The sequence below is a fragment of the Hoplias malabaricus genome, chromosome 1, assembly GCF_029633855.1.
Source record: "Hoplias malabaricus isolate fHopMal1 chromosome 1, fHopMal1.hap1, whole genome shotgun sequence".
Classification (NCBI taxonomy): domain Eukaryota; kingdom Metazoa; phylum Chordata; class Actinopteri; order Characiformes; family Erythrinidae; genus Hoplias; species Hoplias malabaricus.
The window spans coordinates 56450453-56473935 of NC_089800.1; the positions used below are offsets into that span (position 1 = coordinate 56450453).

The 23483-nt window shown below is 36.8% G+C and overlaps 1 protein-coding gene across 1 annotated transcript; it reads right to left on the bottom strand.

The window, feature by feature from the left end:
• Window positions 1-1495: 1495 nt before the first annotated feature.
• On the bottom strand, window positions 1496-21858 carry flvcr2a (FLVCR choline and putative heme transporter 2a). The gene is made up of 10 exons (XM_066667156.1): window positions 21298-21858; window positions 13983-14124; window positions 12287-12427; window positions 11541-11608; window positions 10088-10191; window positions 6481-6591; window positions 5917-6022; window positions 3049-3160; window positions 2361-2425; window positions 1496-1706 (listed from the first exon to the last, which is right to left on the bottom strand). The coding sequence occupies exons 1-10, from the start codon at window positions 21856-21858 to the stop codon at window positions 1647-1649; spliced, it is 1470 nt and encodes a 489-aa protein (XP_066523253.1). The 3' UTR covers window positions 1496-1646.
• Window positions 21859-23483: the final 1625 nt, after the last annotated feature.

Below are 23483 nucleotides of genomic sequence, written 5' to 3' on the forward strand. Positions count from 1 at the left end.
TGTGTGTTGCCCTGTGAAGGACTGGCGCCCCCTCCAGGGTGTGTCCCCGTCTTGTGCCCAATGATTCCGGGTAGTCTCCGGACCCACCGCGACCCTGAACTTGATAAGGGTTACAGACAATGAATGAATGAATGAATGAATAAAACAAGAGAGCCCTGCGAAGGACTGGCACCCCCTGTAGGGTGTGTTCCTGTCTTGCACCGTGTGATTCAGAGTGGGCTCTGGACCTGGATACTGGATACATCATTATAGACAATGAATGAATGAATGAAAGAATTAATTAATTAATTGTGAGAGGACAGCCAAAAAAAATGCAAAAACATTATTTCATAATTATTGGTGGTTCCACCCTCAGACAAATTACCCCAAAGTAGTAGTTTTATCACATTGTAGGGCACATTGTCTCTGGTCATTATCCAAAACTAATCTGATATGCAAGTGTTTTCCTACATACTTGAAAATCAGCATATTTTGTTGCATTCCTTGGCACATACATAGTACAAAAAAAAGTGAATATTCAAAGTGACACATGAGTAAATCTAACATAACTGAACAGAGCCTAGTTCAAACACTGACTGAGACTAAGTGAAGGAAGGAGTTTATATTCTTGATTCAAACTATTGCAGAACAGTATGTATAACATCACTTAAACCTCATGTTATGTATAGGGTAATGGGCAATCAAGAGCACAACCAAACCATTAAAGCAGTAGGGCTTTATGTTTGATCGTTCAACCATTTAGCTGCAAGTCCTTCAGTCAAGTTCATGATAACAGTAAGCCCGCGTAGAGAGATACTTTTCAAATAAGCAAAAAAAAAAAAATCCAAAAATATTCTATATCAATTTTCAAAATACAGCAAGAACAGAACATTTCTATTTTCTTGGCAGAGAGAATTATATGATGCATAGCATCAACGGTACTTACAGGTGCCTGCTCAGAAATCCTTAAGGAGAAATCATAACAGAAATATTTGCTAAACCACTGAACTTCATTATTAATTTATATTTTAATTTATATAAATATTAAAGGTTATATCTGTCCCTTTTAAGTGGGTGACTGAAGCTATACATGCGCACATATCATTTTATCTTGTACATTTTAAACATAGAACCGGGTAGATCCAAACCATCATCTGTGCTAAGTTGTGGGTCATAATCTTTAGGACAGGTAACATTTAATAAAAGCACTATCTCAATAATGCTGACATTAAAAACTGTGATGGAATAGCAGTTATTCTTTAGAATAAAAATAGAAAATAAATAGAGGTTAAATAATTCTAAACTTTAAAGTGCATTATATAGATGATATAAACTATAGATTGCACTTCATTTTAGTATAAATAAATAGACAGTAAACTCCTGTAATTATTGTTACACAATACATTTCTTATGCCTTGAATTTTAGAAAAAAACATGTTTGTGCTTTTACATTTTTTATAGATTACATTGGCTCTTAAATTAAGTACATCTAGTTAAATTCATCCATGTTGTGGCAAATACAGTACCCAATCTGTGTCATAAAACTCCCCAAAAAAGGGAAGCACATTTTCTTCAGTGTACTTATGATGAATCTCCCTTCTCTATCTGCACTTTATAAGCAGATGTATCTTCAGGGGAGACAGAGTCACTAGGAGAGTACATTACTCCTAGACTTTGACCACTTTCAGCGGTAAAGATACTCCTCCTTCTTGGCATCCTGAGTCCCTCTGAAGAAACAGAGCAAAACAAGGTGTATTTATCCAATAGTTTAATTCACAGAAAATAGGTCCTGAATTGCCCTGAACTCAGTCAAAATGCTTCTGTCTTCCAAAGCTTTTTCTAAAGTTCCTCAGAACCGTTAAATGGTTAACAGCTTCAGTTTCATTAAGACAGTTTCCTCATTGCAAGTGTTTAAAATCAAATTTCAAAAAACACTTAAACATCACTTAAACACCATCTCATTAGTAGAGTATATGACAATCAAATAGTTAAACTAGTACCATTCAAGGTATATATGATCTTATGTTAGACTGCACAGACTTTTCTGTTGTCTAAACTGATGTTATGGTTATGACAATGACCGTAAAAATGAGATGATGCTTTAATGCAAATAAAGTAAGGACAAACCAGTTTAGACTTCTGTATCTGCATATTACCAAAGAGAAACTACATTTGGATTACAAGTTTCCCCATTAAAAAAAAGGAAAAAGAGTGAAATAATGTCTGCTTTTGTATTCACCAGCACACACACACAAAAAACATACTACATGCCCAGTGGAGCAAAAAAAAAGAGGAAAACAGCAGTTAGTTGCCTGAACCCCTAGGAGTTATGAGGTGGAGTGCTCAGAGTGTAATACTACAACAGTAAAATAGTCACTTACTGCTGCTGCCCGAGTCTCAATCGGCTGATTAGCTTTCTGCCGCCGCAGGTCTGCTTTTATAAATGCTATGAACAAGAGAACATGATGTCTTCAGTAACACAGTTCAAGCTGTCATAACTGTCAGCCAATAAAGTTTACACATGTAATATATATATATATATATATATATATATATATATATATATATATATATATATATATATATATATATATATATATATATATATATATATATATATATATATTATTGCTCTTAATATATAATATGCTCAGAGAGTGAATGGTAGCAGATTATTGTGGATGTTAAAGGGAACTGCGTAATCTTTAGATTTTAAGTCCTACATCATTTAAACGACTGGTTCTGTATCGAGTACTTAGTATGATTACCAAAGAAATATCACAATAAACAATAAACTGTTTGGCAGCAGTGAAAAAAGGTTTAGTAATAACAGAAAAACCCAAAAGCATAGGACTGCTAACCACTAGAGGGCGTTATTTATCTATGCATACCATTAACCTGATAATATACAGGTGCAAGACTTTTAAATACAGATCTCATGTGTTGCAACCATACTGTTAAATCAACCATATTTACATGACAGCCGTGAGCATATGTGACTATTTTTTATTTTAGCATTTTGAGAAGAGGTGTGTGGGAGATGATTTTCAGCTTACAGTGGTCCCCTACCTGTCAGAATGCTCCCCAAAAAAAGGAAAATGCAAAGGAAGACGTTTCCAGCTAGCGTGCCATAATAATCAATGATCATGCCTTGACAGATTGTGAATATAATCCCAAATACCTGAACAGAGAAGCAGAAAGGTTTTATGTATATAGATATATGTAACATGTGAAGTCCAGCAGTCATATTCTCTCTCTCAGTGACAGTTTCATGCACACAACCTCAGAGAGTATCTATCTTTCCACTGCTTTTTTGTTCCTCCCTTCCACTCCAATGAACAGAGTTCTGTAAAATTTCTCATTCACATGCCACCCTTGCCTGCACACACTCTCTCTCTCTCTCTCTCTCTCTCTCTCTCTCTCTCTCTCTCTCTCTCTCTCTCTCTCTCTCTCTCTCTCTCTCTCTCTCTCTCTCTCTCTCTCTCTCTCTCTCTCTCTCTCTCTCTCTCTCTCTCTCTCTCTCTCTCTCTCTCTCTCTCCTCTCCTCTCTCCTCTCCCTCTCTCCCTCTCCCTCTCTCCCTCTCCCTCTCCCTCTCCCTCTCCCTCTCCCTCTCCCTCTCTCTGTATCAAGCGCTCTGCATAATCCATCAAAGTAAATGCAGGCATGTATTTGGGACACATTCCCCATTTGCCAACAAAAATGTTTATATTAGAGAAAAGCTCATACTTGTATCCACTGTTACAATGAAGTATTTTTGGCTGAGTAATTTGCATAAGCTTATCAATCAGTACAACTTGATTCAGGTTAAGATCATTTAAATTATTATTTTAATATTACCCAAAGCTATTGGGCAAATGACCCTAAATGGATGTTATGAATGTTCTGAGACCAAAAGGTTTTTAACATAATGTATTTTTTTTACACAGTATTTAGCATTTGTGTTTTCCTCAATGTAATATACAAACCACATTTCCACAATAGTTGGGGCACTGTGCTAAATGTAAACAAAATGCAATGATGTGCAAGTCATTTAAATTCTACATTTAATTGGTAGAAGAAAGACAACATTTGACGTGTGTTATTGTTTTATGAAAAATATTTGCCCCTTTTTTTGCTTGTCTTGGTTTCTTTTGCTTTCCTTGCTCTGTAGCCCCGCCCCTTATCTAAGCACACCCAGCTGGTCCTGCTAATTGTTGGCATTGGGCCAGTGTATACAATTCCCCTGTTTATGTGTTGTCTTTGTTGGACATTTCATATAATTGCTTTTGTTGGGAACTGATGAGACCAATTGCTGTAGATTTGAAAGTGAAATATTTTCCCATTCTTGCTTGTGCAAGATTTCAGCTGTGCAACAGCTTGGGGTCTTCATTATAGTGTCCTCACTGTCATCCACATGCCTGTACCATGGATATTCAGAACAGAATGTAGGGATTTAAAAGAAATTGATGATTTTATTACTAAGTAATGACAAATGGGAACAAAAGCCCATTGTTTCTTTATCTATGAAACAACTCCACTGACTATTGGTCAGGCTTCATATAGAAATAAGTTGAATAGATGGAATTTTAAACCCTATATTTAATTTACAATAGTACACAGAATATCAATGAAATTGAGAAATAGTTTTTAAAAATATTTGCCCATTTTTAAGTCCTACTGTGTTGCATCACCTCTTCATTTAACAACACTCTGTAAGTCTTTGGGAACTGAGGAGACCAGTTGTTTGACCTGTAGTTTTCAAAGTGAACTGTTTTCCAATTTTTGCCTGTTATAATAGTTCAGCTGCTCAACAGCTTGGGTTCTCCATATATAGTGCTTTTGGTTTCAGAACTCACCAACTATTTTTAATGGGTAACACGTCTGGACTACTTTAGCACCTTTACTAAATTAAACCTTCACAATTCTAGGTGCTTCAGTTACCTCCCAGGGTGCAAAAACGCTAACTGGTAGTTGGATTGGTGACTCAAGTATCCTTAGGGGGTTGTGTGTGTGTGTTGCCCTATGATGGACTGGCACCCTTTCTGGGTGTGTTCCTGCCTTGTACACAGTGATTTCTGGTAGGCTCCAGACCCACCACCACCCTGAATTGGAAAAGTGGATACAGACAATTAATTAATTTATTTTATTTATTTTTTCATTTTTGTGGCATTATACAACTCTACCCGTCTTTAGCTGCCCTGTCATAACTCTCTTGAAACATGTTACTGGCATCAACTTCAATGTGTTCATATGTTTATCAAATATTTGACTATTTTCAGTTTCAGGGTTAGAATAAAACACAGCATTGCATTATTTTTTAACATTTTGTACAGTAACCAAACTTTCCTGGAAATGGGTTTTATATGGCCTTTTCCTCTAGAGATGGGAATGTAATCTTCAATTTTATCTTTATTTAGAAAAATGTTTGCCATTTTTTACTACTGTATTGTAGGTGCATTTGCATTGTTTAGAACTTGACTGACCCGAATATTTTTTCTGACAGTGAATAAATGACTGTAAATGCCAGTGAAATGTCTTTTAAACCAAAACTGAAAATTATATTGTTACATTTCTAACTCACCGTGAATTCCATCACAATATTTGATATCTTGCACAATTAATACATGCAGTGTCTCTGTGTATTTCTGTTGTTCTCTGTCGCTGGGTCCAGTGTTCTGCTCAAGGTTTTCAGCCCTGGCCATGGAGTGCCACCTACCCTGAATAGTTAGTATTTCCTGATCTAATGCACCTTTTTCAAAGAAATGCTTTTTTTTTATGTGATTCACTTGTTCACTCGTGTTGGGAGCAGAAAATCACTCAAATTAACATAAGGCACTCCAGGACCAGGCCTGTAAACTACTGGCTGGGAATTACAGATATTTGCATGTAAAAATGATTTGGAATATGTCTTTTAAAAGAGACAGTTCCGGTGACAAACAGGGATTTGGTCAGTGTACCTGTGCTGAGCAGTTGAGCAGGCCGGAAGATGTGCCCTCTGACTCTGGGTATGTTAGCTCCACTGCAAACTCAAAGCCCAGAGGCAGGTAGCCAGTCATGAAAAATCTGTAGTCAAAAATAAAAATCAATCTGTGTAATAATAGGTACAGAGTATGAACATTTGCTAGTCTCGTTGTAAATATGTAAGTATGAAGATACAGGAAATGCCCTTATTTTAAGTTGACAGCTTTAAAACACTTCTTAAGTTGGACAGTAATCAAGAATAAATGGAAAATTCTCCAAGCCTATATATCTATGTCAGGTTTGAGAAAATACTTCTATGTCAAATGTAAATTATGTTTATCCTCTCTAGTCTGACACACGGAAACACCCACACAAGTGAACTTTTCTCCTCGAACAAACCTAAACAGTCAATATTTTCTCCATTTATATTCTGCTGAATCCAGCAAACCCTACCTAGTATTTGGCAACTATTTACAATGTCTCATATTGAACTGATCCTTGTACCTTACACTCAGCAAATGCAGCAGTGTTTATGTGACAAATACTGTAATAGATTTTACCCTAGAGATGCTGCTGTAATGAAGACTATCCAGAGATGGCCCAAGCTGAGGGTAAAAGTGTAGATCAGCATGCCAACTAGAGTCAGAACATACACAGCAAGTGTGGTCTGCCTGGAGGGGAAAAGAGGATATTTTTTTTGTGACATAACAAAAATACAATTATGCATTAGAAGTCAATATTCTCTCCATAAAATTCCAGCTCTTGCCATTTTCCCACTCCTACAGCTGTCACATACACATCCAATTCATGACCATTCTCACAGGAAAAACAAGATTCCTGAACAATGTCATTCATGGGCCTGGCTCTCTTTAAACAAACAGTGTATTATGAGGTAGCACTCTGCTGGACAACCACGCGTAAGAAAATGTCCCACTTCACTGCTGCTGTTGGAAATAGCCTGGGGCTTAGTTTAGACTTATAAGACAAGAAATTCGGTCCTGATTGTGGAGGTCTGTATTCTGTGTGTTCACTGACTTGCAGATGGTTTTATTCTGTGGCTATTTAATTGGGTCGATAAAGATGAGATACTTTTAGAGACAAAATATAACTGAATCACTACTATCTCTGGTATTTTAAGGTAGATTTACACACCTAATTAAAACAATTAAAGTAAAAAGAAATACTAAAATAATTAGTACTTCAGTTTGGCCAGTACTGAATTGAAAGCAGTACATGTTCTGCCTTCTTTTAACAGCACTAAATAATCCTCTGAAGGTAGCACTAACTAATCCATCATGTTCCTTGTTGTGGACATCTCTGATTACCTCACTTTGAACAAAACAAAGCCTAGCAAAGGCTTCACTTCTTGGTAAGTATGAAGAGAGCAAACTACTGTTTACAGTGGAACAAAAGAGAGCTACATAGTCTTAGACAGAAGGACCCTGGAACGGATTGTGGGATCCTCAGTGCCCTGTTTATCAAGTGTCAATACCACCTACACAAAGCTAGGTATCTGCAATGCTACTAATATTGTGAATAACTCTCCTCTCCAATGTGGCAGATGAGAAGATGAGATATTAAAACATCAGTAATTTTAGGCACTGGAGGACGTACCCTTTAAAAAAACCTTAAAGCTTATTTACTGAAGAGATGGGTTGTATATAAAGTATATGAAGCTTCTCAGTTTGGAAATGCTGAACTTTATTTAGCATGATAATTCATTTATCTAAATAGTTTCTTCCATAGGGTAAATCTCTGGGAATGGTCAGTGGCTGGAGGGACGCATACTAAGAACAGGATCATTAGGACAAAACTATGGGAATAGTGTTCCACTGCTACAGCACACTATGGGAAAGTCAGACAAAATATAAAATATAACTAAAAGTGATAATGAATGCACATGAAACAAATTTTCAACAATGTTTCAATGAGGCTCTCATATTTTAATACCCTTGGCCAAAATGTTAATTTTCTATATGAGTATATGTTAGCACATCGCCTACCAGAAACAAACATTAAATAAGAACATTTAAATCTGGATCCACCCTTTCATTTACCGCACAAATCTGCAGTAAACCATGGACTCATTGATTTTCTTCATCATACCCCTCAGTTTGGGAATGTCAATACAAAGTCTCTGTTTTACTACCTGTGTTTATCCTTGTTGTCTTTGTGTTTAATCTGTTTGTTATCATAGTCCTAGCCTGTCAATTCCTGTCTTGTTTTTATCTTGTTCCTGTCTCAGCTTAGATTAGTGCTTGATCTGTTTTTGGACTTTTGAGAGTAGTTTGTCTATGATTCATTTATCGGTCTATTTCCTGAACCCCGTCTGTTTAAACCCTGAGGATTTGTGTGAAGTGTGAGATAACGTTACTATGCAAATGTCTCCAGGCAACTTACATCAAACATTGTAAAAAAAATGTCATATTGGAAAAACAGTGTGTTTGGTACATTATTTGTTCTTTGTTCATATAAAACTGTGATCTTCCTGTGATCGCATCCTGACTAGTGTTGTGATGGGTGAGGCATAAGTCCATCACATAGCATCACTCGTCTATTCACTCAAACAGTAATCAGTGGGCAACTTTGCACAGTCAGTTCACCTACCAATGTGTGTTTTTACTTTGCAGGAGGAAAATGCAGCACTCAGAAGAAACCCATGCAGACAGGGGGAGAACAGACCTAACTCTTTACAGTCATTCTCCTGAGGTGGGAGTTGATCCCAGAACCCGGCAAATAAACAGCATTTTTCAATTAAACCCAGCATTTAATTTTGAATTAAAATATGGGATTCATTCATTATCTGCAACCGCTTATCTAGTTCAGGGTCGCGGTGGGTCCAGAGCCTACCTGGAATCATTGGGCGCAAAGCAGGAATACACCATGGAGGGGGCGCCAGTCCTTCACAGGGCAACACACACACTCACACATTCACACCTACGGACACTTTTGAGTCACCAATCCACCTACCAACGTGTGTTTTTGGACTGTGGGAGGAAACCGGAGCACCCAGAGGAAACCCACGCAGACAAAGGGAGAACACACCACACTCCTCGCAGACAGTCACCCGGAGGAACCCCGCGCAGACACAGGGAGAACACACCACATTCCTCACAGACAGTCACCCGGAGGAAACCCGGGCGGACACAGGGAGAACACACCACACTCCTCAGACAGTCACCCGGAGGAACCCCACGCAGACACAGGGAGAACACACCACACTCCTCACAGACAGTCACTCGGAGGAAACCCACGCGGACACAGGGAGAACGCACCACACTCCTCACAGACAGTCACCCGGAGCAGGAATCGAACCCACAACCTCCAGGCCCCTGGAGCTGTGTGACTGCGACACTACCTGCTGCGCCACCGTGCCACCATACGGGATTAAAAAAAAACAATTTAATTAATTTAATATTTTGCACCCAAGTGTTAAATGGATACAATACTAATTTACTGCATGTAGGCTGTAGTTAAATGTGGCAATAACATGAAATATAATAATGTGGCAATAATGTGGAATATAATTTTAAAAACACTACATTTTCAAGGCTGTTATCCCTGACAAGTGTGAACATGTAAAGAATTTGTACTGGAATTTTAGAGCATGCAGCAGTTATTGTTTAGCCAAATCCTCTCAAGCTCTGAAGGATTAAAAGAAACAGTAGGTTCATTATGTCAGAAAAAAAGAGTATTAACTTATGTATTAACTTTTCAAGATTTGGCCAGTGGTGGAAACACACGTGATATGAGAAGATAACAGATTTTGGAGAAAAACCAGAGAAATAATTAAAGCACAGGTGCAGCTGTGAGCTGTGCAGATGGCATTGGCACAGGACTCTGCTCAGTTCCACTGCCACATGTGTGTAACAGACCACTATGTGTTACAGCTGGCATGAGGCCTTCAGAGTCATTTCCAGACAACATCCGGGTGTCTCTGATCTCTAATTTTAGCCAATACACTGTCAACAGACTTGGCTATACTTCCCACAGCACCTCACAGTTTGTAAAACTGTGAAGGAATTATTTGAATGTGGGCCTGGTCACCCAGATTACCAGCACCTTAGCTAAAGGATTAGGTTTGAGTTTTGCAAAAGTCCAATGGCAATTGTCACTTCAATTGTTACTTCAATGCGTTGTTAAAAGTCATGATAACTTGAGACGTACTTGTAGGTTTTAGTTTTGTCCAACCAGATTCCACAGATGAGAGAGCCCACCATACCAGCAATGACGATAGTCAAACCAATCCTTCCAGCATTCACCTCTTCCCCCTGAGAGTAGCAGAAAGAAGACATTTTAGAGAGTTTGTTTTATTTATCCAGACCTGTTATTATGTAGTGCTACCAAGGCATTTTGTTGTTGAGTCTCAAATCAAGGTAAATACACAGGTTCTATCAATACACTTGTCTGACAGAACACAATACATTTCTTATTCTGAAACCAGTCCTGTCCAAAATTAGAAATGCTGATTTATATGACAGTTATATTTCATCAATTATATTCCAAAGCTCTGAAGTAGTAACTTTGCAGGAAAGGGGGCACAAGTCCATCACACACACACACATATGGACACTTGTGAGTAACCAATCCACCCATCAACATGTTTTGGGCGGTAATGGGAGCACCTGGAGGAACTCCTCACAGATGGTCACCAGGAGCGTGGCTTGAACCCACAACCTTAGGACACTGGAGCTGTGTGACAGTGACTCTACCTGCTCAGCCAACCCATAGAGCTTCATGGAAATGTAACAGAACTTTTAAAATAAGAAAATATATTGACTGAGAATTTTTGGTATTATATATGCATATCTCAACTCACTTTATAGAGAGAGTTATATCTTTTTATGTTCTCCTTTGCCTTAAAGAGCTAAGGATTTGTTCAATGTCCAAAATGTTTTGTAGATGCTTTTTGTAGAAGGGAACATGATGGACGACATTTCATCAGAGTAATAACTCATCTTTGGAGACAAGCATTTCATGAAGAAAGTCATAATGTCCTTTCAGTGACCCAAAATAATAGACTGGAGAACGACACTGAGTGAGTGAGAAGACTGTGGCATAGCAGTTTATAAAGCTTGCACCCTCTTCAATAGTTGTAGAGTGGTTATAGAATTTTAGTTGTATCACAGTAATATACAAAACTAAATAAACACTAATAAAAAAGATATGTAAAAATGAATGTTGCCAAATCCAACTTTTACCTTTATTTAAAAGAAAATTATACATCATATGTTTAGCTTTATCAACTTAATTATGTATTGGTAAATATTAATTCATACTAAAATTGATCACTGCAAGAACATCCAAAAAACAAGTTGGGACTAGAATCATAATGGTCTGAAAAGATATTAAACAAGTTTTGTTACTTTTATTTAAACACAAGTAATAATCACTTTCTAGCTTTATTAGCATTACTTATATTGTTCCAATGTTTCATTTGTTTTTTGTAACATTATCCTTCAAGAACCCACTGGATGTATGCAGAGACAGTATACTGTCCCTAGGGAAGAGTAACTAAGGATGACAAAATTCATGTCCTAAGGCCCTTGTGCCTCATCCAGAGAACGTGGCCAGTGAGGTAATCAGAGGGGTGGATTAGATAAGATTGGTAGTGACTCACAGGATAGTGGTCAATGATCATCCTGTTCAGCAGAGTGGAGACTGCATAGAAACACCCAACATTTAATCCTGCAGGAATAAAAACAACAAAAAAAACAAGCTAGAGTTATTCTCCATTCATCATCAATGATCAGTGTATTGGATAATTGTCATCATTACATCATGCATAATGCACAACAGCAGGTTACTGTGATTCCATGATAATTGTCTTGAATCTACTTATATAAGCCAAATTGTCCTGGATGGTTTATAGATCTTATAGTAGATCTGAAATTGCGATTTCCAGGTTCATATAAAATAGTAAAATGTGGCTCAAGCTGATCTATTTTTGTTAAGCCAATTTATTTCTAAAATCTGGAACCAAATATCTACAATAGTTTACATTTTACAAAAACACTGTAGTAATGGACCACAGAGACAGAGAACACTCACATTCTTAAACACAACACCCAGAATTACCCTTATCTATTTATTAGTCAAGTGACAACATGGAGGCACTATCAATGTAAAAAATAATATTTTGTGTTGCTAGTGAATTTCTATTATATTGGGGTTTGCTGACATATTTTTAAATTCGCCCTATAAAACCATGGTACTAATCCGTGTGACAAAATATAGTAGTAAAATATCTATATGACAATATATTTTGGCATAACACCCACCATTAGTTTCAAAAGAAAGCAGTTATTGGAAGAATGTAAAGACTAACACAAATAAACAGTCTATTCCTGTATTTGTGACACCTACCATAAGTGACTACAAGCAAGACAAAAGGTTTGTTATGGATGAGTCTCTTAATAGAGGCCATGTAAGAGTAGTCCTGAGGAGACGTGTTTCTCATTGCTGCCTGGGCCTGAGAAGGAGGGACAGCTGGCTTCTCCTGAAACACTGAAAGATAAACACATGATTTAGTATAACTCAGCAACTAGTGCGAATCATGCTTAGACTCTAAAACAATACAAGTATTATAAAAAATACAGTGTATTTCCAAAAAATAAACCACTTTGATTCATTCATATGCATGTTAATTATCATTTCTTATTTACAACAACCTATTATGTTTTTATGCATTTTATTACATTTTGTCCCTTTTATTTATGTATGTTACTTTACCACTGCTGCTGTAAATTGGGTCTATGAAATGCTCTCTAAAAAAAAAAATAATAATATATATATATATATATATATATATATATATATATATATATGACATGTCATGACAATGAACCAATAAAACCTGAACAAAGTACATAAAAAAGTTATTCAAGAGCATAAGAAATTCCCTTGCAATTCTTTAAACATTACTTTTTGTAATGTGTGTTTATTGACCGTGTGGCTATTTCACAGATAGTAGAGACGAGTGCATACATTTGTGCTCTGTATGAACATCTGTGGTGTTTTTTTTATTTTTTCAAGACCAAATTTAAGAAGTGAATAAAGGCAGGGAATGCCTGAACTCACCCTACACTACTGCAGAGATAAGATAACCAAAGCTATACTCCCCTTTTCCCTTTTAATGAGCCCACAGTTTTTGCAGCACACAGGCAAAATATGACTGTTAACAATCAGGTAAACACACATGAAAACAGTATTTAGTAAAAAAAGTACCCCCACATAACCCATACAGAACACAATATCTATGAAACACTGAGTCACAACAATAATCATACCTAACTGGCACTGATAAACAATGAGTCACCAGAAATATGATCCTGTACAACCATCAAAAGAGCAACGTGGCAATTAATGACAGATTAGCACATAGAACTGATAGACCACTAGCAATCAAATAAATATTTTCTACACTGCTGATTATAAAGCCAGGAAATATTCTTGTTAAGAGTCCCTGTTCCTGGTGTGCATTTTGAAGAAGTAACAATGGCACATTTACAGACACTAAAAACTGTCACTACAGAACAGTGGGGAAATATGATTTACCACAAAAACCTATATTAAACTAAATATTACTTATTAAATATACATCATATGTTTTGTCTTACATTTTTCTATAATTCCACTACAACGTGAAACTGCAATAAAGTAATGAAATAATATATATTTAAAATATATTAATTTCAAGCAATTTTATGTGTAGCCATTTTTTTTTTCATTTTTAAATGAAAAACCCATTTGTTTGAGTAGAGGTAAAGCAAGGCATCATTACACTCTGATATTGAAGAACTGACAGTTCATTATGTGATTTGATGCAGATGCATTGTCTGAATCATTAAAATTTGGAAACAATCTGCACCAATTCCTCTTGTCTCCCAGCTCTAGTTTTGAAAGTTGTGCAACAATAGCTGATAATGGAATCTTGAAACTAATAGTGTGAACAGTACAGAATCATGGGTTGTGTGTATCAGTACATACGTAATGTTTAGACCTGTTACATTTAAAATGATCCGAATATGAAACAGCCTGAGAATGGTCTAAATTGTCTTACCAATGATAACCAGAATGAACAGGACTGTGGCCACTCCAGCTGTCATATAGAACATGATGCTGATGTGGTAAGCCAGTTCATCCATGTCTTCTACATTGGGCACAAGAATAGGTGGCACCAGGAATCCAATGGCAATGCCAAGCTGCCGCAAAATTATGAATAAAAAATAGAGTTAATAGTGTATATAAAGCTGACAGCTCCACATACTTTAAACACATTCAATACAAGTAATGGGACTGAAGGAGAACACTAAAACTACCACTAATAAACAGCAACAAATATTATTAGATGAAGGGACAAGAAATAGAAATTGGCACAATCACGTGATATAGAATTTTATGAGATTTGTACAGACTGTTTTTTCTTAACAATAATCATAGGTTGTTTATATTAACAGACACATACTCTCTATGGTGCAAGAACACCATGCTGAATGAAGGCAAATGCATATCAATTAAGAAATTACTATTACCTAATATGGATGATGTAAACAAACAAGAATCTGGGGTCTGTAACTTTAGGGTGACCTCGCTGATGCACGTAAAGGGCAAGAAATTACAAGTGCATAGAATTCCTATCACTCAAATTGGTATGTGTGCTAATGGACTAGAGAAAGGTAACAGTTGGGTATGAAGCCAGATGTGTGTGAAGAGCATGAATTTGTATAAATGTATCTTGCCAAGTAAAAAACTTTATCTGTAACTATCAAACGGCTTTAAAAACATTTTTTTATGACTGATTATTTAAAAAGGCTTTCTCCAACATTCAGATTAACTGCTTACTTTGCTAGCATGGACCTACCCTCCCCTCCTTATTGGCCAAAAAGAATTAATGAATGAGTTGGTGGGTGCAACGTTACTTAATATGGGGACGAAGTGTGAGTGAAGGAGTATATATATGAAGTGGTGGATAGGTAATTGGGGAATGGTCTGGCTCCCAAAACTACGTCACATGGTGATTTCACTTGACTGTTAATAAAATAAGAAAGAACAAAATCAATTTATTATCAACATGACCAATTTGCTGTTGATTAGAATCAATGAAAACAAAAAATACTGATTGGTTTTATTTACATCATAGTGATCTTGAACTTAAACGGTTATCTTGTGATTGCAAAATTTTCAAAATTCAAAATTTTTGAAATTTCAAAAACATTTTGTGTCCCCCAAGAACTTGTCACAAAAGACCCTCACAAATCCTTTTATCTAAAATATGAGACAAAAAGAAGGGATAAAATTGGCAACAACATATTTGGTCATTAGAAAGCAACAATAGGTCAAAGTTTCAATGGGATCAACCGGGTGACATCCTTGCTTTATTTTTAAAGCTTTATTTTCATAACTTCCCAGTGCTCATATCACATTCTGCCACACTATGTGCAAGAAATAAAGTGCACTCGATGCACCCTCCTCACAGTGTGCACCCCCAGGGATACCCTAATGAAAAGAAACAACAATACTGGATGAAAGAACATTAAATAAGCACAGAAAGCAAATATGGACACAGCTGGTTTCCAAGAACTCAAATGGAGCAGACGGTGAAAACTTCTTTGTTACCAAACCCTACTAAGGCTAAGTAGCAGGGTATACCAATAAAACATCATGAAGCTACAGAGAACACAGTCTTACCCAAAACGGTAACGGGGAACATGTCACGGGGGGTTACCCCCATGGGTCTTACCCAATCCGCAATACAGTTAATGGCAGATCCAAATAAAAATACTTCCCTGTTGCTATAGTAGCTGAGTGGGCCCAATGAGTACGATGCATGTAAATTATGGCAAGCCAATGGTAAAGATGCTGATGTTATAAAAGTGCAAAAAGACACTGCTGATTAAACACACAAAATCACATGAAGGCATGGCTCATGAAATAAATGCTGAACAGCAGCAGTACGAGCCACTGGCACTTGTAGACCTTGGTCTACACCAGAGGAAACAGCATTACTGGGCTTGATGACCTGGCCTGTAGCTGAGTGTTGCCAGGCAAGGACAACCTTCTGTTCCAATTTAAGCCAACACTTGGGCCTTTGCTGTCTTGCTCTAAGGAAACAGATTCCATTTTCGTCTCTCTTGCCTGACGCTGTGCCTTTTGGAGTCTTGAGTCTCCTACAGCCTTTAACTTTCTGAAACATTTTGTCTTTCTGGAACTTTTTGGAGCCTTGGGTTTTAGAAGCCCTTAGCTTTCTGGACCCTTTGGTTTATATTAACATTTAGCCTTCTGGAGATTTTATGTCCTTGTATGTAAAGCTTAATTTGCTTTAGAAGTCTTTTTAGCACCAAGACAACTCCTCCAAACCCAAAGCCGTACTATCTCTCATACACTTCTGTTTGTATGAGTCTACTCAGTGCCCTTGTATTTGAAAGAGTCTAATCACTTTGGTCATGTGACAGGGCCTTGCAAAAGCAGCTGATTAACTACATATATTACTGACACAAAAAAAAAAAGAAAAAAAGAAAAGGAAAACCTACTTTCCACACTTTGCATGTATACAAAGTTCACAAGCCAGAAGAAGCCTCTTAAAAATTAGGTCAGAATAAATCACTTGACTCGCTGTGTGCATGTGTCATACATTTGGACTAATGGTCATTACAGAGCAAAGAAAACCATAGTGTTTTTGGTCACACTTAATACTGAAATGCTACTGATTCATTTCTGCAGTTAAGATGTGACCTCTATGCTTGCTCACTAAAAGTTATGTCAACACACCGGATAATGAAAAGTGTATGTGCTGCAGGTTCTTGTCAACAGGGGGTTCTTTCTGTGTCAGGTAATGTGTCAAGATAAATATTCAAACCATATGGAAGTTAAATAATGTCCTTATCAAAACAAATCTTGGAAAATATGTGGACAGTATTTCAACAATGTACAATGTGCACTAGATGACCTGTGATATGCAGTGCTGTGCAAAATTCAGAGTATAAGAAAATTACACTAAAGACTTCAGTGTAAATGTTCAAATCCATACTGTTGGGTGTTTCATCTTATTCAACAGACATATATCTGTTCTCCTTAGCTTATTTTTCAAAGCCTTTTTGAACAGAGTGGAGTTCACATCACAGGAGTAAAGACAAGAAACAGGACAATCCTGAACCGGTTTTCTGTGTAGAGACTATTGTGTTAAATGTCGGAAACCGCCTTCAACAAAGTAACAGAATGCATGACTCATACACGAAGGCATTGGCATCTATGGGACCTTTATGGGCCATCCATGTCACAGATAAATGCAGTGACTCATTAAATGTGCTTTGACATGATGTAAATTTAACTTGACTTAAAGCCAAACAGAAGTAGGCTATCCCACAGAGAGAGACAAAAAACTAGTCCAAGACATATAACCTCATATTTATTCTGGACATTAATTAGTAACTCAGCATCGATATATGGGCTAAAGTTGTCTATACACATTGCTCAGTTTCTAAAAAAAGAATGGGGACATTTTCCTCCCATGTAAAATGTGCATCTTTAGCACATTACTGACATGTATGAGTTTCACCAAAAGATGCAATTCTCTTTCAGAAAGAAAGTAACATTTAGCACACCCTTGCCAAAGGAAATCTTTGATGTAAATTTTATCTTCCTCCACTCTTCTCCTGGGCTACTGAAATAGCACTTGACAGGGCAGATTAGCAAATATTTCTGGGTCACAAGGAGACTAGAAGACAAGGAAATGAATAGTGGTGACAAATTGGCCTCCTGGGTTGCAGGGTCTATGAGGGATCCTCACATCACTGAGTCACTGAACCAGCAGAAGTGTTTAGTGCTTTAGGTTAGTAAACTGTAATGGCACAAAATGGTCCAAGCGTGCTGTCTGCCAAATATGGCATCCCCCAATAAACACAAATAATCACACCCTACATTAACAGATGCAGTAATGGCCTTAACTCGGGATACATAAATATTGCCTTTAAATTAAATCAACAAGTCTTCTCTTTTGGTAATGGAACTATGAATTTAATATAGCTTACCAGTAATCGAATGTAGTCAGTTAACATCCTGTTAATGTGGTGCTCTGAAGCACATGTGCAAAATCACTACTCAAAATGGTTCTGGAGGCGATGCTGCCTTCGAGGCAGAAGGAACGTAATTGGTTATCAGCCAACAGGCGAGATGAATGTTATTTGTTATTTGTAAATACAGGGTGGGCCATTTATATGGATACATCTTAATAAAATGGGAATGGTTGGTGATATTAACTTCCTGTTTTTGGTATATGGGAGTATATGGAAGTGTGGAAACTTTTCAAGGTGGGTGGTGACCATGGTGGCCATTTTGAAGACTTCAAAATGGCCGCCATGGACGCCACCCATGTTGAAAAGTTTAAGGTGTATTCATATAAATGACCCACCCTGTAGATTAGGCAGAGACTTATAAATACAGTGCCATTAACCAGTAAAACTCTGCCTAGACCCTTGTTTTTTGCCTGCTCTTACTGGCAAAAAATAATTTGAACGCATTGGCAACATACTGTACACTTAGTTCTGTTCCATAATTTTTTTAGGAGTGTTGCAAAAACATAAGTACTGGAGGATAATGTAACTCAGTGCCTCCAAGGAAACTGCAGAATGCTCAGCTGCCTCTAAGGCAGATTCTGAAGAAGTACTTTCTGCACATTTGTGTTATAACTGCTGCCTCAGAGGAAACTGTAGAATATAATACAATAAAATTCAGCTGCCTATGAGGCAGATTCAAAGGAAGTGCACTTTGCACACTTGATTTATTTATGCTTGTTGCTTCTGAAGAAGCTGCAGACTCACAAATGCTAATGCTCTACATCCTCTGAAGCAGAAGAGCATTATTGTATAACATTCTGTAGCTCCTTCAGAGCAGTCATAACTTAAGTGTGCAGGAATGTACTTATTCAGTATCTGCCTCAGAGGCAGCAGATCATTATAACATTCTGCATCTTAATCTGAGGAAGCACTTCCAAGAAATTATAAAACAGAACTAAATGTACAGTAAAAAAAATGTATTCCACATCAGTTTTTCCAGGGTAATTTCTAGCAGTCAGACAAACAGACTGGTCGAAGTGTAGTTTTACCAGCTTAATTAGCGCTGTATTAGAGAATCTCTGACCAATCCATTTTAACCAATCACGTTCATCACCGCATGTTGGCTGGTACCCAATAACATTCCTCCTGCCTCTAAGGCAGTGTTGCCTCCAGAACCAATCTGAGTGGTCATTTTCCACATGTGCCTGCCTGAATCAGTACGCATGTACCACCATTTTCATCAAGTTTATGTGAATAGTGATATTGTGGCAATGATACACAGGTGCAGAATTTTATTTGGAGGGCACACTAATTTGGGGAACTCCTACCAACCCTCAAACTGTAAAATATAACAAGTATTTTGTTTTTAAGTTTTTAATTCTGAAAACATGGAATGAAACAAGTCAATCTGATTTTGTGCTGACACTTATGCAGAGTGCAGTAACTTGAGAACTGTCACAGAGGAAAACCACCAGGAATAAGTTTATAGGGATTATTTTGTAATCATTCACATTTCTATTTTCTTTGTTTTGTCACTTAATTTGATTTCATTTTCAATATTTAAAATTCAATATTTTTTTTCAGAATACATTAACATCAAAATGAAAAAACACACTCTTTAACAAATCTACCAAAAAAGAATCTTAGATCATGTTATGTATAAAGAATTTTCAGCATCTCCGTTTTAAAGCATGTAGAGTAAACCTGATTTCATTTTTAATGCTGATAGATGCTAGATGTACTGAAAGATTGTACCACTGCAGTTCTAGTTTTCTGACCTGATTCCGTTTCACTAATTTGCGAATGACATTTTCACGTCTGCTTGAGTAAGTGGTAAGCAATATAGCAGAAATACATGATTACCTACTTCAGTATGTTTTCTCGAAACATAACATGCATCAGAGTTTTAAGTTTTTGTGCAGTTTAAGAAACTGAAGCTGAAAAAATAAGCAGTAGTGAAACATCATACATCTCATTATTAATCATTTGTAGCGTATATAGAAAGGGCAACAGTGACCTGATATTTGCTAAATAGTGAAAGTACCATCTTACTAAAATTGTCAAAATAAAAAGTAAAAAATATGCTGAGATTTGAAATTTACTTCATTCATTCATTCATTCATTTCATAGGTTAAGGTGAACCACATTGTCATTAACATCTAAAACGACTCAGATCTGTTGGAAGATAATTTAACTTACTAACAAACATATGATGAAGTTGACTGGCTAAATGTCGACTGATGGAGAAGAGAAAGTAAGGTCAGTGTCCGACAAGATCTGAGGTCCAACAGTGTAGATGGATGTGGGTTCATTATTTAGCAAATAGCAGGTCACTTCTGCCCTTTCTATATATTTGTTGTAACTGATTATTAATTATTATTTTTTTATATAAACATGTATAAACTTCTATAAGTGCAGTCGTATTCTACAGAGGTACCAACATTTCTTCCAATCCAGTTAAACAAGGCTCATTACTTTGCAATGAAACACTAGGTGGTCAATGCTTTGAACATTGATTCCATACAATATCCGCAGTTTACACATAGAAATGGGATGTAATTTATAACAATAATGAAAAACAACATAACATAATTCACCAATCCCTTGAGGTATTATTTTTCAAAGTCAACAATAAGCCCAACATTTACTCAAACTAATGCTATATTACTGACTTCTGCTTGATCGAATAAAACAAGACTGGCTTTCCATTGTTCAGATTTATACGGAAAGACGGCTTTAAAAAAAACCTCTTTTATATGATTCAGTCATACTCAGTCATATGCAAATGAGAAAACGAGCATGCTTCTTTGAGAATGGTTTTAATCTGCTTGGTCTATTCAACTGCACTTAGAGGCAATTACATTTTCCCACAAAAAAGAAGCAGGAGAAAAGGAGATTTCGGAACAGTAGTGACTGATCCTATAGATTTTTTAGGGTAATCAGGAAGCACCGTCAGCTGAAAGCTGTTGTAAGAACAGGCATAGCATTGCATAAACATAGTAAAGGATATTTATTGTTATAAGTACGGTTAACACTTGAGCAACTCTCTGATCAGCTAATCAGTAAAAGCCATTACTGACCAGATCTGTCATGAAAAATGACCTCTGCTTTCAAGTTACATCACAAGACATAAGTCTGAGTATGCTCCTTGAGTATGTGTTTAATTATTTTCTTTTAATAAAATCATTAAGACATGAATTTACGAGGGGTGTTCAAATTTCACATAGGGATTTATACAATGTCCAAACCGTTATGCTCACTTGAAAATGGTTTTGGATGCTTTCCTCAGTCTACCTATCCATGCTTATAAAATCTAAACCTCACCTGGTTTCCAAACACTCCAATGGAGCAAGCAGTGGACACTTCTCCTGAGCCGAACCACACAGAGGCGATATGGGAGGGCATCCCAAGAATGAAGACCTGAGCAAAGGAGCAAGCAAACTGACCCAGCATGGTCACCCAGAACAGGTGAGGTCTGACACTGACCACTTTGATCCATGTCCCGAGGCAGTTTATGGAGCTGGCCACCAGGGCCACAACCCTCAGGCCCTTCTTATCCAAGAGCCAAGTGACTGGGAATATGAAAGGGATATAGGTGAGCATGTAGATCATGCTCATCCAGTCTATGGCAAAGGAGCTGACACTGTAGAAGTGCATGAAGATGTTATTGATGATTCCATACTGGATCCACTGGAAGGCATTGCACAGAGAATAGGAGCTGAACAGAAACACTATGAGCCATCTTCTCTTGTATAGACGGGTGCTGCACTCCTGGGGGTTCTCTGGAGAACTCTCCTTGTGGTCTTCTGTGATGTTACTCTCCACCAGAACACGTCCGTTTTTCTCCCCTTTCAGGTCTTCAGAGTTGTTATCGCAGTCGCACATGATTTTCTTCTTTTTCCTCCCTTCCTGAATGTGTTCAGCTTTTAAAAATAATATATCAGTGAAAACTTCAGTAGAAATTCAGTAGAGGTAAAGCGTGTCCTGGCTGAAGCAGAAAAAGCGGTGGAGTGACAGCGCTCCTTCATTCATCTGATGTTTTTAACGTGTTATTTCTCTTCCCGCCCTTTTCCCACCATAAACCACGCCTACCTGCGCTATGATTGGTCAAGATCTTTAAGGCGTATTTTTCAGGCACTGATCTTCCAATTAACACACAGCTCGTACCAAGACTGTCTCTAAACCTGTAGAAAATGTTATTATCACATTTCAGAAGAATCATTTACCGTATAAACAGGCTCAGAAGAAATAGTACACAGTACCTCTCCAGTTTTAAATTGTGTACAAAACTGGAAACATTCTGTTTAAAATGATCCCCAAATTTGTTATTACTAATAAATAGAAACTAAATAAATACATAAATAAAAATAAATAATGTACAATAAAATCGCCATTTACTTTTAATATAACAATGTATCAAAAATATACTTTTTGTTTTATGCTGGAATGGTGCTGTTGTATATAAAGCTCACAAGCTTATTCAACTGATAAACAAAAATAGACGAAAACTTGCTTTAATGCATTTTGGAAATAAATCCTTCATATCTTGAGTCCATTCATCATTAGACCGAATATCAAACAGTCTGTGTCTCTGGTTATCTGACCTAACCAGCTAATGGTAAAGTTATATTTTAACGCATTTTAATTTATTAATACATCTCCCTTTAGATAACTGTCCAGTTTTTAACTATTGCAGATCTTTACCACTAGATGTCCCCAATGGACCAATTGTTTTTCAAATGCAAATGTACATGTACATAAATTTTTCATTGTACAACATACAACAAAATGTGTCTTCTGCATTTAACCCATCCTTTGTAGTGAACACACATAACCTGAATACTGTAATTCTATATACCTAAAATCTTCTTGGATTATTCCTACATGATACTGTCAGCACAGCAGACATTTAGCAGACTCTCTTATTCGTAGCTAGATGCAATATTAATCATGTTACAGATTTAGGTGAATTCGGTGTTAGGGGTCCTTTTGATAGGACGTTTTTTGGTATTACACTGTGTTCCTGTCCAAGTTTGGAACTGAACCCTAGATTGCCAAAGTGGAGGGCAGATATATACCAGCCAAATAAGCACAGAAGCATAAATAAATACATTTAGAGAGTTCATTTTCTGGAAATGTTCTTCATAAACATTGATGAAAGTACTGTTTAGAAGGATTGGTGAGATCTTAATTCTGCTATGATTTGTAAAAATATATCACTCATGCTCATGTGCATATTATTTATCAGTGTACCCTATTCATAGACTATTAGCAATATTCATGTACAGTCAGCCATTATTTAGCAGATACTTTGTTTTTAAAATGAGTGATTAACTACAGACCACGGTGCACATTTACAGACAATGTGTAGACAGGATTTCAAAAAATATTTTGAATACATCTATTATTATTCTGTATTAAAATGGAAACCCCTTCATGTGGTGTCTTGAAAAAAGTTGTGAGAACGTACAGCAGTTATCAAAGAGCCTTGATTTAATCATTACACATGT

Coding starts and splice junctions, on each gene's coding strand:
- flvcr2a (XM_066667156.1), bottom strand. CDS start 21,858: ATGTGCGACTGCGATAACAACTCTGAAGACCTGAAAGGGGAGAAAAAC. Junction 6,592..10,087: donor GACAAAACTAAAACCTACAA/GTACGTCTCAAG, acceptor TTTCCCCTCCAG/GCAGACCACACTTGCTGTGT. Junction 1,707..2,360: donor TTGAGACTCGGGCAGCAGCA/GTAAGTGACTAT, acceptor CTGTTTCTTCAG/AGGGACTCAGGATGCCAAGA.